The sequence below is a fragment of the Mus caroli genome, unplaced genomic scaffold, assembly GCF_978045245.1.
Source record: "Mus caroli unplaced genomic scaffold, Mus_caroli_1 scaffold_14, whole genome shotgun sequence".
Lineage (NCBI taxonomy): Eukaryota > Metazoa > Chordata > Mammalia > Rodentia > Muridae > Mus > Mus caroli.
In genome coordinates this window covers 27,780,561-27,794,716 of record NW_028227269.1, presented here as the reverse complement: position 1 = coordinate 27,794,716, position 14,156 = coordinate 27,780,561, and the positions used below count along the sequence as shown (strand labels likewise).

Genomic DNA, 14,156 nt, shown 5'->3' with positions numbered 1-14,156 from the left:
AGAGCTTTGATTTGCTTCCTCAGAAAGTTGTAGTGGAAGGCTGCTATTCCTTTTGTTCTTGATTTCCTGACAATCTAATACTGTGGTTTAATTGAGTATGCTCAATAGGCTTATCTTTTCTGGTGGACCAATGGAAAGCATGACTTATATCAAGTTCAAAACCCAAGCTTTCAAGACAGTTATCTGTCTGGGCTTGAGAGAATCAGAACCAATAAATATGTTCACTCCTGTCTTTATGGTGGAAAAAAGCACCCCCAAACCACCTTATCACCACTGATCACCACCGTAGCCTTGAGCAGGGACTCTCAGTCCCCCTCTACTCTCAAGGAAGTGAGTACACTAGAAGATCCTTTGCTCCAGGTCCAGGACTCTGGAGCTCATAAAGTACAAAGCTGAGGTGGCCCACACAGGTCCACTTGCAGTCCAGGAAAAGGTATGTGGCTCTAAGACATAGCAATGACTCTCCATATGTGCCCAGGATAAAGTCAGTAAGGTAAAAAGAAAAAGCCTTGTCAGGTTGCTTCTCAGAACATAGTGTCCTGGACTACAGCCGTGGAACAGGAATGTGAACAAGAACATCTAATGAAGAGATCACTATGCACTGTCAATAGATTGGAAAGTCTATCAACTGAGTTTACATCTGGGTAAAGATAATTTCTTTTTGACCCTTGATTTGCAACTGGGTGAACAAATTTTAAGACTTGAAACTAGCCAACAATTATTACCAAACAGAAACCCAAAATACTTAGTTCCACGATACTTGTAGTCTTACTTTTGTTCTATATGTATCTACTTGTCAGAATATTAAAGAGCTGATGATATACAGACAATCAGTATATGAAATGTCAATAAAATATTAAATTTCATTCACAAAACAAATTACTTATTATCTCTATAAAAAACACAGCTTAAAAAATATATAGTAGCTTATGTTGGATTGTTACAACATTTTTGAATCCCCAGACATTTCTTTTAAATACTGTCTATGCGTGTGTGTGTGTGTGTGTGTGTGTGTGTGTGTGTGTGTGACTTTAAGTATCTTTTTTAGAGCGGGGCCCTAACTCTTTAAAATCCCCTCTTCTTCCATGTATGGAAGGGAAAATAACAAACCAGCCTCTGGCATCATCAGATGACTTGTAAGTTAAGTGCAGATTAGTTCTTAGAAGGCAGGGATCCCAAGGCTCAGGGTCAAATGTCCCACACTGAAGCTGGCCTTCCTGATCTCCAGATAGAGAAGGAACTCAGGCATGGTTTGCTCAGAGGGCTGGCTGAATCAAGAGTCCTGGGTAGCTTTTAAGACATACTAGTAGAGTACACAGAGGACCTCCAGGGATCCACCTTAATTGGTCTAGGGTGCAGCCTGTGCATAGACCTTGAACAAGGCCCTCAAAAGTTTCTAATGTGTACCCTTGAAGAGCACTGCCAATATGGAACTTGTCAAAATAGTTCAACCTGTTCCTTCCTGTGAAACTTGTTTTGGGTCTTTGTCTTTTAAAAGGCTCATTTGACAAGGGTACCAGCTCAGCCACACCCCAAAAGACAGAGGGCCCATGGTCTTGTTTGTTATATCCTGTAAGCATGCAGAGGCCTTGGAGTCATTGCAGAAACAGTGCCCCTCCTGCCCACAGGTACCTCCCCCTCCTGGGCCTCAGGCATGCAGCACAGGACTCTGCCATGTGCGCTGTGCCTCTGACACCCACCCACTGGGTGAGCACAAACAGTGGCTGATCTGCAGGACATGGATACACATAACAACAACATCATCAACGGCAACGTGTCTCTCATGTATAAGAGTGTGCACCTCCTACCATCATCATATCCTTTGGGGGATATGTCCCTGGTTTGCACCTTGGGAGCTATGGCTCTTTTGCCATAAGTATGGTTGTCGTAACTGTTGTACTCAAACGAAGTCTTGGAGTATTTCTCAAGCTCCTTGGCCAGGTTGGAGCGCGGTGTGGTTGTGGGAACATTGTTTCTGTAGCCATACTGAGGAATCTCAAGCTGTTTGACAAAGCACATTGGCCTGAAAATAAACAGACAACAAACATCAGCATGCTTTCCCATGGCTGCCCATGCAACGTGACACATGTTTATCCCAGTACACATGTTTTCTTCCATCTATCAAGAATTCAGGACCTTTCATGGATTAGACTTTAGTCCTAGTTCTCCCCCCACCCCACCCCCACACACACAAAAGGACAGGCTGACAGGCTGATTTAATAATATATTCCAAATAAAGTATCTGACGAAAAGTCAATACTAGAAATAAAAGAGAAGTAACAGAATACTTAAAAAGCATTGTATCATTTCATCTCACTTTCAGAAAGAATGGCGGTAAGACATGACACAGGTGGTTGAGGAAGAATTCAGTCTACAGGCATTGCGTTTGTGGGGTTTACAAAGAGTAGAGGAATCACACAATGACAATGACACGGACTCTTAAAACTAAGAACTAGACACACATAGGAACACAGAATGAGACAAAACTGTATCAGAATTTATCTAGTTGGGCATTAAAATAGAATTGTAGGAGAACCTATGAGCAAATAAATATTCATGTTCCTTCAATGTTCTTTATCTAGTAGTCCTTTATCTTAGACTTTGGGATAAAATATTTAAATGGAGGGGGTTTTGATTCTTATTCCTTTACTAATGTGTCTGTGTCTATTTCAAAAGTGGAAATCACCTAAAACACAAAAGAATTAAGTTAAACATTGGTGCCCTTATACTCTTTAAGCAATTTTTGTTCTGTATAATAGATACCGATAGGTGTTTGCACATCTCAATCTCAAGTCTCAAACTTTTTCTGAGGTAAAATATTGTTAAAAGTCCTTGCAGGTGGGTATCCCCATATTGCCACCATTTTTGAACTGTGTATCTACATAAAATGGCCCTTAATTTCAGGAGGGGTTATTTATCATTCTATTTCCCATTTATATCAAACTTTTTTTTCCAAAAAATAAGACCTCAAGAAGCTGGAAAGAACACAAATGTCTCTCAACAGAGGAATGGATACAGAAAATGTGATTCATTCACACAATGAAGTACTCTGCAGCTATTAAAAACAATGAATTTATGAAATTCTTAGGCAAATGGATGGATCTGGAAGATATCATCCTGAGTGAGGTAACCCAATCACAAAAGAACACACTGATAAGTAGATATTAGCCCAGAAGTTTGGAATACCCAAGATAACAATTCACAGAACACATGAAGCTCAGGAGGAAGGAAGTGTAGATACGTTGATCCTTTTTAGAAGGGGGAACAAAATACCCATGGAAGGAGTTACAGAGACAAAGTGTGGAGTAGAGACTGAAGGAATGACCAGCTGGAGATTGCCCCACCTGGGGATCCATCCAATAAACAACTACCATACCCAGACACTATTGTGGACACCAACAAGAGCTTGCTGACAGGAGCGTGATATAGCTGTCCCCTGAGAACCTCTGCCAGTGCCTGGCAGATAGAGAAGTGAATGTTTACAGTCATTCATTAGACTGAGCACAGGGTCCCCCGTGAAGGAGCTAGAGAAAGGACCCAAGGAGCTGAAGGGGTTTGCAACCCCATAGGAGGAACAACAATATGAACTAACCAGTACCCCCCAGAGCTCCCAGAGACTAAAATACCAACCAAACAAAACACATGGTGGGACTCATGGCTCTAACTGCATATACAGCAGAGGATGGCCTAGTCGGTCATCAATGGGAGGAGAGGCCCTTGGTCTTGTGAAGGTTCAATGTCCCAGTACAGGGGAATGCCGGGGCCAGGAATGGGAGTGGATAGGTTGGGTATAGGGGAGGAAAACCAAGAAAGGGGATAACATTTGAAATGTTAATAAAGAAAATATCTAATAAAAAACAAACAAACAAACAAAAAAAAAAAAAAAAGAAAAAATGGGTGTTGGGGTGGGGGGACAAAAGCAAAAACCAAAACTATGGTGAACCACGTGTTAGTGTTGGCTCACAGTCTATCTAGGAAGGCCAATCACGGATGATAAACTTTTCCTTGCTCAGTGAACTCAAACCTGGAAATCCTGCCCGTACCTCAGTGGGAAATACTGCCGGTTCGTCATCCTGAAACACTGCTGCTGCACCCAACTGGGAGACAGCCCGCCCTGGATGCCCAGCCTGCTCCTGGGCGGACTCACTACCTGCCCTGGATGCCGGGCCTGCTCCTGGGGGTACTCACTACCCGCCCTCGGCCGGACTCACTGCCTCTCCTCGGCTGGGAACACGGCCTGGGTCTTAGCCGGATGTACGGCCTGACTACCGGAAACACTGCTTGTTCCCGCCGGAAACACGGTCCACAGTCAGCGTGCTGGAGACCAGGCTTATCAGTCCGAGTGGCGGCCTGGCCTCAGCTTGAGGTGGGGAAAAACTCTGCGTGCACCTGACTGGGAAGGCCTTCCTGGACTTCCGGTGTGTGAAATGGCAGCTGTTGGGTGGGCTGGGGCGGCCACGGCAAGGAGGGTTTGTGGGAGGCCGGAGCTCGAAGGGCGTCCTCTCTGGGACCAGGGTGGGGTCCCCGAGGCTCCGCCTGCGTGTGTTTGTCTGACTTCCACAGCCTCTCTAATTCATGGAAAACGTATTTAGGAAATATAAAAACTGCTAAAAGAGACGATGACCCAGAATTCTTTCAGATTTAAAACTGTTGAAATTTTGGTATAATTTTTTAGTACTTAAAAAAATGATATAATTTGCCCCAGATTTCACACGGCACTTGCCATTTCTTTTAGTTGCTTATGTTGTTTTGTTTGTTTTGATTTTTCGAGACAGGGTTTCTCTGTGTAGCCCTGGCTGTACTGGAGCTCACCCGGTAGACCAGGCTGGCCTCAAACTCAGAAATCTGCCTGCCTCTGCCTCCCGAGTGCTGGGATCAAAGGCGTGCGCCACCACGCCCGGCTTAGTTGCTTATGTTTTAAAAGCAGCTTTTCTGGTGTGGTATTAGAATAAGAATGTGACATTGCTGAGCTATTTTCTTTCACAATTTCCCACATTTCCTTTGGCTAAGGCCTCTGCTTCCTTAAACATCCTTGGGAATTGCTGGAATCCTCCACGTATTAGTGGACTGAGAGGTGGGGAAGAAGTTGGACAACTTGTTTAGTATTCAGTCATATCTGCAAAGGGATAGTGGCAGTAAATAGGAAACTGAGAGGCAGACAAGATGTTCACCTAGGTTCTCATCATAATGCAGAGAATATCAAAAGTCAGAGAAGGATTATCTTGGAAAAGAGGGATTATAGCTACATTTAGTTTCTTATTTTTGTTTAAATATTTACATTTTTCTATAAACATTTTAACTTTCTCAAAGGAGAAAGGAAATTTAATTAATTGCAAAAAAATAATACTAAATGAGGACCAAGATGTTTCTATCTCTTGCCTAGTAATTTTCTCTAAGTAACTTATCCCAAAGAAATACCTATAGTAGAAGCCAAAGGCTGTATCTATGGGAAACTATTTATCATTACTCTTTAGAGACAGCCCGTATGCCTCTGAGCTAGCTCAGAGTTATGACTGTGGTACAACATCCACGGAACTGGGTATATTCAAATGATAACATGACGATGATAGCATTTTATGGGGAGACATTGTCATGAGAGTAAGAAAGCAGAAATACACGGACTGTCACAGATTTCATGAGATGTGTGTGAAGTCTGTGAGGAACGTAGATGTCGTCTTCTACCGATAAACATCTTCCTGATTTTGGAAAACGGGGTTCAGTCTTGCTCCTCGGGACTTTTTCACTTTAACCTGCAGTGCTAAGTCAGGTAGTCGTGAGCCCCTGTGCTCTGCCTTGCCTGTCAAGCAGCAGTGATGCCACCTACTTCCACCCACGTCTCAGGGTGTGTGAGGATAAGGGGTGATGACAGCTTTGATGGCTTTTCATACAGAAAACTTCCAAGCACAAGGAATGTGGCATTCGTCATTCCTGCATTTTTAAAAAGGCCCCATGCCACCCATAAGCAGGTGCTGTACTTTGCTTCAAACTGGGATAAAATTATAATGGGCTACTAACATTACTGATTTCTAAAACTTCTATTTTAGTCAGCATTCATAGAATTATGAATTTTCAGGGCTACAAATCATAGAAATCCATCCAGGTCTCTGACTGCTGAAGTCACGCCGAGCCACTGGAGTTACACTGACCACCAGACTTCTACATACTCTCTCAGGATTGAGGGCACAGGCCTCAGTTTCTAATCTGGCATAGCTTCCTTCCCTCCTTCAAGAACACATCTACTCCGTGGAGCATCTTCAACACTCTCTCTGCTCTGTGTCAGGATAGATTTTGAGAGAAATCCCTTGATGACACACTTCTGCTGAGTACCTGAGGACTCGGTCTGAGGCCTGGTTGGATTTGGACACGTCACAGCTCTGGTGTTTCTCTTGGGCCTTTGCCAGTTTTTCTGCAGCAGCAATGGGGCATCCAGAGAGGCTACAATGACAGGAGATAGATTTAACTGAATGGTCTCAAATGGCTTGCCACACACTGATAACATTCACCATGTTCTGTCCTTCATCCAGCTAAGATGACCCTGAGGTAGATGGAGGTAGGAAAATTTCCCAGCCTGCCTGGTACTATATATTTCCTGGGCTCTGGCATATAGCTCTTATGACAGACAGCACCAGGCCTGTCTGATGAGTATGCCAAATTCCAGGAAGCAAATACAACACAAGCTGGTTAAAATTTCAAGCAGAAATGCTGGAGTGCTGGCCATTTCTGCAGGTAAGGCAGTAGCAGCTAGAGAAGGAGTTTTTGACAGACTCAAGAGTGGCAGTTAGTTGGCTATACCAGAAGGTGGCACTCTGAGCTGATGCCAGAGGTATCTATCTATAAGGCTTCAGGGATTCTGACTTGAGCTCACCAAAGGAGGGGTAAAAGAAGGGAGGTACAGCAGGAATACCTCCAGGACTTCAGGCAAATGTGATTCTTAACTAGTTCAGCATCATCAGTATGGCAGAGGGAACACTGAGGCCTCTTTGTTTGAGCTGCTTCCACAGGAAGTCATAGTATCTGCATGCTTGCCTCCATGTGTTCTAGTTCTGTGTGGGTGGCCATCCATGTGTACACATGTGTTGATGGCAGAAAAAGGAACTGACACTGTGGGCTCTGTACAGCACTCAGCAGGGATCTCCTGCATCCTTGCCAGCTCCTGCAGACTCAGTACCAGAGACGTTCTGCAGGGCATAGAGCCATGGTCTGTTTTATTATAAACTTGACACTGGTAACCAAGCTTCTTGTTGTGACTAACCAGTGAGGTAAAAATTAAGAGAGCTTTTACAGCTTCCTTCCCCCATTTAAGAAGAAATCTAAGCTGTGGCAAGACAGATCTAACCGAGTTACATTTTGCTACTGCAAAAGAAGTGATCTGTTATCACCTAGATTTTGAGAGGAACTTAGTGACTCTTATAATGTCTGAAGAGGATGGGGAAGAAAGCTGGAACACTATCAAGAGTACAATTCTGACAATGTATATTTTCAGCAGTAGTCCAGTTAAAGCCATTGACCTGGAGCCGCGTCCTCACTGGTGTACCCCTGCCAGATGCATTTGGACATCTGCTCATATTTTAATGATGTTGATGCTGATGGCCAGGGGATTCATCAAATTCAAGAGCAGCCAAGTTAGTCCTCTGTATTAGCCCTGCTGGGTTCTAGTTCACAGCCCTGCATGGTAAGTGGCAGACAGCCTCTCCTATGAGAGAAGGTTAGAGAAACTTGCTGGATTCCTTCTGGTCTCTTTCATTGTAAGTGGCTATGGGTTCCATCTTAGATGTTGTACTGAATAGGTGACTTTGTGAGGGAACAGTGCTCTATTATACTAGAGGAGGCAACATAACTGAAGAAATTAAGTCTTCAAAAACAGGCAACTGACCCTTTGACATTCCTGTATGTGCTATGACCAACTCTCCAGGAGCAATGTGTGAGGTCTGCCGCTCTCCTTTGGAAGGGAGGGGCTGCATAGCAGTAAAGAGCTACCACGGGGCAGGGCTGTGGGTGGCTTCTTCTAGCATAGACCCCAGTAGAGTGTGGCTTACCTTCTGTGCGAGTTCCTGTTGCTATTCACATGCCCTCGCCCTGTGCAGCCTGGAGTGGGACACTTGAGAACATTTTCATGCATGGCAAGAACTTGACAAAGGAGAGGCAAAAAAACAAATAGCCCAGCATTAAAAGAGAGAAATAATGAGAATACAATATGCAATTGTTTCAACAGGCTAGATTAGTTTACGACAAGCTACAAACGTCTGTGATGTGCATGACCAGGAAATATATGTGGGAAGAGAAAGAAGATTGTATGACTGTCCTCAGGCATGCAAAGCAGGGTGCACTGGCAGGGAGCCATGGGGGTCAGAGAGCGCCATAACTGAATAGTCCCATGTGGGACAGAAGCAAGGGCCACCTTAGTGTATCCCATAGATAAGCACTGGATGCTGATCAGCCATGTAACAGCACATAGCCTGGGTGTTTTTAAAAAAAAAAAAACATGCCTGTGCTTTGGAAACACATGGGATTGTGAAAGTCTGATGTGAGTGAGCCAAACTTTAAATCTCATTTTTAAAATAAATCACGTTTACCTAGGAAATTAGAATCTTTTGTGCTTTCAGTAGAATGAACAGGAATAATTAGATCCCTGCATTTTTACCACATGAAATTAACAAATAGGAAGATGAGAGAGCTGGTCCCCAGGGCACGAGGACACTGCCTACTGGCATCCAGGGAGGCTGGTCCTTATTGTTCCATCCTTTGTCTGCTGAGACTTGTGAGGTTAGGGGTGATGGGGAAGTCAAGACAACTGACTTCAAAGGAGCCTGCTGGCCATATGCTCTACCTGTCTGATCTAGATGTCTGCAAAGCCCAGTCCTAACTGCCTGCAAAGCCTGCCTACGGTCAAGTGGTCCTGTGAGGTCTGCTCAGCCATGTCTGCCCACACCTGTCACTATTGTCCATGGCTTCTCTCCCGTGGAGCGGTCATTGTCTTGCTGGGCCCTGTGTGGAGTTTCTACATGCCCTTGTGCCTGTCCATGTTTTGCGTCTTTACTTCTGGTGAATTCCTTAAGAACAGTCCATTGCTGTTTTGTTCTTAAGCCTTCATAGCTCCTGCCTCTTTCTTTAGGTATGGCTAAAGTTATGAATTAAAGTTTAGATATGAATTAAGGTGGAAATGTCAGCCTTCAGCTCATTTCTTGTGAGGGCCTGGAGGGTGCCTAGGAGAACCCCTTGCAGAGGAATCGCTATCTCAGAGGAAGATATGCCCTTCTCTTTGAAATCTGCAATCTTACTAGCCTATTGACCTGTTAGAATGGCACACACTCCTCTTTTACCTTAACACATGCCTTTCTTTCTCTTTATGCTAAGTATTTCTATTATAAAATCTTCCCTGGAGAGAGCAAACACCTTTCAGGCTTAGCCGTGAGGTAGAGTTCAAATGTCTGTGTCCTGCTAAGTGGAGACACAGAAATTATCTATGTTCAGTCCACACCTGGAGTGGCATCTGCTTCCTCAGTCTGCAGGTTGCCTCTGTGAACTGTCTCAAACCATTTCTCCTCTTCAGTTTGTGGCACTTCCCTCACTACTTTTCCCAATCTTTCTCTGAAGACTGGGAAGACTTTCAAACAGGAAGCCCAGTGACCTCTAACCATTCCTCCTAGGCTCCTTCTGAATCTCAGCCTTCATACCTGGGGCTTTTGAAGAATGCTATTTTACCTGGTTGCTGCCCCTACCTCTCCTTCTTTACCTTACCTTTCCACACAAGCCTATGTTGGGGCTCCTTTCTGTCACTCCCACTTCATGCCTTTCCCTGGCAACTCACTCCTTTTTTTACTGGAGCTCAAAAGATGCCACCCAGGGTGCCACCCACTAGACCTACTTCTTGGTATCCTCCCATGCTACCTAGCACACTTTAAGTCTGTATTGTGGGGTGGTGACCGAAACTCTGTCTGGCTCAGTTGGGGTCTCCTTAGGCACAGAACTGCCCTTTGTCATTTAGTCAGTATGTTACAGGGAAGAGCCCTTCATTGAATTCATCTGGGCGGAAATGGATGGGAAGCCAACCCAGAAAACCAAACAAGGCTACTATGGAGTACTCTACTTACTATTATCTTTACACTTTACAGTATTATAAAGAACTACTCATGAGAAAGCCGTTAGAGTTTCTCTGTACCTCCATGCCGGCTATACCCTTCATGAGACAGGTTCTCATCTAGACCAGGCTAACGTCAAACTCAGCCCTCCTGCTTCTACTTCCCAGGTTCTGGGATTATAGGAATGCACCATGCCTGCCTTTAGAAATGCTTTGCTTCAGACAGTTTGTAAGACCAGGTCTTACCTGAGCTACACTTACTGCCTGCTAAGATGGGTCTGAATGTGACCAACCAGGGCAAGCCTATTCAGTTTCTAGTTCAATAGAGCAAAACCCATACTTGAACCACATCTAGATACTTCCTGTGAAAATAGTCAAGGAGAATTCTTATCCATTGAGAAGGATTGATCTTGAAGGCAAACACCCTATACCCTGGAAAAAAAATCCCATAAAGAAACCCTCCTATAGCATTAGCTGTCAGCCTTGGTGCCTTATTTTGTACTGAGAACCTGCAGCATGCCTGATGCCAAGAAGCAGGTTACAACTGAAATGGTGACACCAGGCCAGGGTTCCGATTGATGACGGCTTTGGGAATTGGCATGGATTTACAGCTGTGTTCACAGACCCGTTCAACTCCTGCTCAGATGAACTTTAAAGTACTGAGCCACCTATTGCCAGCCAGCGTGCTTCCCTTGAAAGAGAAAGAAGATGGAGTCAGATTGCCGTGTTCTTCATCTAGCCAGCAGGGCAGTGCTCCCCACAGAGTTTACGGCATTGAATGGGGCAGTGCTTGCATTTGCCAGCCAGGCACCCACCACAGTGCTCACACGTGGAAGCCTCTGTCGGCAACCATGCGTCTCCCTGTCATGTAACACACGGGATTGTAGACACACCTGCATTTGTTTATTTTCACAACTTTCCAGAATCGTTCTCAAGACAGTTACAGGAAACATATGCATTTTAGTAGGCATTGAGAACCTGGAGCCACAAGAGCAACGCAACATATTTCACCAGAGAACATGTAGCTTTTCCTATTTCTAATGATGCACTACTCCAAGAGCTGCCTGACCTTTGACAGGTTTGCTCCTCAAAGATTTCAAGGGTGCCCATGGTAAGAGAATGTTTCTCGATATGCCTTTGATTCCGCTGGTTATCTAGCCACACCAGGAACCACCTCTCCCATGGGAAGCTAAAGGAGGATATTGGATGCTGTGGGTTCATCCTGGGTATCCATCACCTCACTCATTCCTGAACCTCAGTGTGTGCCTCGGACAATTGATTCTCATTGATTTTACACAGTTGGCATTTCTTGCCAAGAAAAAAGTAAACAAAAAAGGATACATATCATTTTAAATCTAAAGAAAACACTTTTCATTGATGGATTTTGTAGCTTCAGAACCTATCTACTAGAAAGATGTAGAAAGGTGTAAAAGAAAACCCCACCAGCTCCAAACCTGTTCATTTAACATTGTTAGTGTGCAGATGCTCCTGTAGTGTGAAACAGACTGCTGTGACTGTAACAAAACTGTTTTAAATGCTGCTTGGACAGTTTGCAGTAGTTCAGAAATTTGGACAGGAACCCCAAGGCCTCCTTTTTCTGGGATTTCTAGACGACCAGTGTTGATAGGTTGTTTTAGAGGCTGGCTAGTTCAGTTCTGTAATGTGTGAGACCAAGTAGAGAAATGACCTGCCGGGGATAACAGAGTAAATAAAACTGAGGCTAGGACCAGAACCCAATGGGCCTGGGAGCCTGTTCCAGGGAGTCAGCTTCAGGGTGAGCCACTCTTCAGAGCTGGTACCCAGAATATCCAGGAGATAGGGGAAGCTTCCTGAGGTGCCCTCCAGGCTGAGGAAGAGTCTGGTCAGTGACAGCTGCACTGAGGTGCCATGAAGATGAGGTTGGGGAAGGAATGATTGACAAGCCAGAGTGCTTGCACGCCCCGAGGAGCGGCGAGACACGACTTACTTTCTGGAGGGACCCTATCTTTGTGCGGGCATCCAGACAGACTGCGGTGATGCGGGTAAAGCCCAGTTACGTGGCCGGTTCCATCACACCCGGGGGTTGGACACTTGCTTTCTCTCTTTTCTGTTCTTGAGGGATCTAAAAGCGACAACAGGTGTCAAGAAAATGAACGTTTACCAACTGCAGACTCATGCGGTTATCCAGCAACCTGAAGAGACCTTTGCTAAACAAAGAAATTATGCAGGTGTCAGGAACAGGCTGGGACATCAGGCTTTTGCTTCATATCTTTTTGGGTGTGGGTGATATTTTCAACCTTATACAGTGTAATCAGGAATGATAAAGAATTTTGATTTTTATCCAAAAGGAAAATAAAAGCACCTATCTCTACCCTTAACTCTTGATTAATTGGTTTCCCGTGTGTTACATGATAAGCTGTGTTGCTCAAAGAAATCAATGTAAATAGTGATGAGACAGTGACCTTCTCAGAGAACAAAACTCCATGTTATTTTCATTCAGCAGTTTTCCCATACAATTCAACCAGAGCACGGTGCTACTCAAAACCTGATTCCTTCTTTCGAGTGCTCTGGTCTCAATATGCCATAAACTACAGAATTTTCCTGCAAATTTTTCTCTTAGCATAGCAATTCAGCCCGTTTTTGGAAAAATCAACTGAACTCTCAGAAGGCACTGTAAGCAAATGACGGGAAGGGTGGCGCTCCCACCTGGCAGGGTGATGGGCAATCAAAAAACGCCTCAGAAGCCGCTGGAGCAACCATTTGTTTTGATTTCTTCGTCTGTACTTGGAACCAGAGGAAGGCTCGTGTAATGCTGTGCATGCATACACAAAGTAGGAGGGCGGGCTGATCTAGAGCGCTGCCAGCTTCTCTGCAGCTCCAGCCAAGAGCCAGTCAGAGCAGACGTTTGGTCCAGAATTGAATGCTGGATGCCAGAGATGTAACAATATCCTAATAGAGGTTTTCTACACCCAGATCAACCACAGTTCACCCTCATGCATTACAACAGTTCTAGAAAGTATTTCTGAGGTCAGATCAGCTCAGCCTGAAGAATAAATCGTAGACTGTGATACACTGTTTTGGAACAAGATTTGAAAACCAGTTGCATAGATTACCAATAGTAGTCACCATTCCTTGGTTCAGTAAAGACTAGAGTTAAGTTTCCCTTAGGAGTTTAGTTCTTTTATATGAATATCTCAATAATTAGGTCAAATATACTTGGTAGAAAATACATGCTTTACCTTTGGTTAAGAATTATTTATATATAAGAGGAAATATCTTGAGTTTGAATTTTATTTGTTTGGGTCTTTTGAGACTGAATGCTACCAAATGTAATCCAATTTGGCCTGCATCTCAATTATATCACTTAGGTTGACTTTAAACTCATGAAAATACTTCTGCCTCAGTCTCCTAAGTGCTGGGATTATAAGCGTGAACCACTATACCTGGCCAGATTTTGGAATTTTTGAACTCTTATAGATTATTTGTGTCACTTATGAGAAGAGAAATAGACAAAAGACTCCTGGGATCTTACAAAGGCTGTTATGTTGATGTGAAGGACACCCCACTTTCTTTCTCTGCTGACATGTCATATGCAGAATGTTCTTGCCAGGTGCTGTCATCTCTACAGCCAGCACTGGTGTGGAACAAAGCATTTCCTTGGCATTGCCAGTTGCTGGCCTGTCTCTACCCTTGCCTCATGACCTCTGCCAACAAACCCAAGAGTAAGTCCTGGCATTTTAGTTTTCAAAACCTTATAGATACAAAGTAAAGCCTAGCATTTTGTTGCCCTTTGAGTAATTTCATTACTGATAAAAGTAAATACATGTCATTATAAAATAGTAAGCACACAGTAACAGTTCCAAAGGACAGCCTTGATAATATAAAGTGCTAAATTTAAGAAACTTTTAACTAGATACAAATGACTTATACAGGATTAAGAAACAACTTACAACCATTATTATTCACTTTAATCATAAAGTAACAACCTTATAGGACCCAGTTATTACTTACAAACAACATGATTTCACAGATGTTGAAATAGTTTTGAAATTAAGTGACTTTTATATTTTAAAAAAATGTCTCAAAACTCTCTGAGGTT

General features: G+C 43.8%; 1 protein-coding gene and 1 long non-coding RNA gene across 17 annotated transcripts in view; one reads left to right on the top strand and one right to left on the bottom strand.

Moving 5' to 3' along the window:
* Myt1l (myelin transcription factor 1 like) overlaps window positions 1–14,156 on the bottom strand; it is a 391,301-nt gene that overhangs the window by 77,526 nt on the left and 299,619 nt on the right. For 14 of the 16 annotated variants that reach the window (XR_015045201.1, XM_085830269.1, XM_085830266.1 and 11 more), the window contains 4 exons: window positions 12,045–12,179; window positions 8,037–8,127; window positions 6,328–6,435; window positions 1,809–2,023 (listed from right to left, as the gene is read on the bottom strand). Coding sequence is in view for 15 of the 16 variants with exons in the window: in XM_085830269.1 (XP_085686395.1) it covers window positions 1,809–2,023; window positions 6,328–6,435; window positions 8,037–8,127; window positions 12,045–12,179 (549 nt within the window). In the remaining variant the exon portion in view is untranslated. The remainder of the gene's footprint in view (window positions 1–1,808; window positions 2,024–6,327; window positions 6,436–8,036; window positions 8,128–12,044; window positions 12,180–14,156) is intronic. The other 2 variants (XM_085830273.1, XM_085830274.1) reach the window with 1 other exon arrangement.
* Window positions 4,330–14,156, top strand: part of LOC110307426 (uncharacterized) — a 93,595-nt gene continuing 83,768 nt past the window's right edge. The window contains exon 1 of the long non-coding RNA XR_002379384.1: window positions 4,330–4,418. This is a non-coding gene — a long non-coding RNA (uncharacterized LOC110307426). The remainder of the gene's footprint in view (window positions 4,419–14,156) is intronic.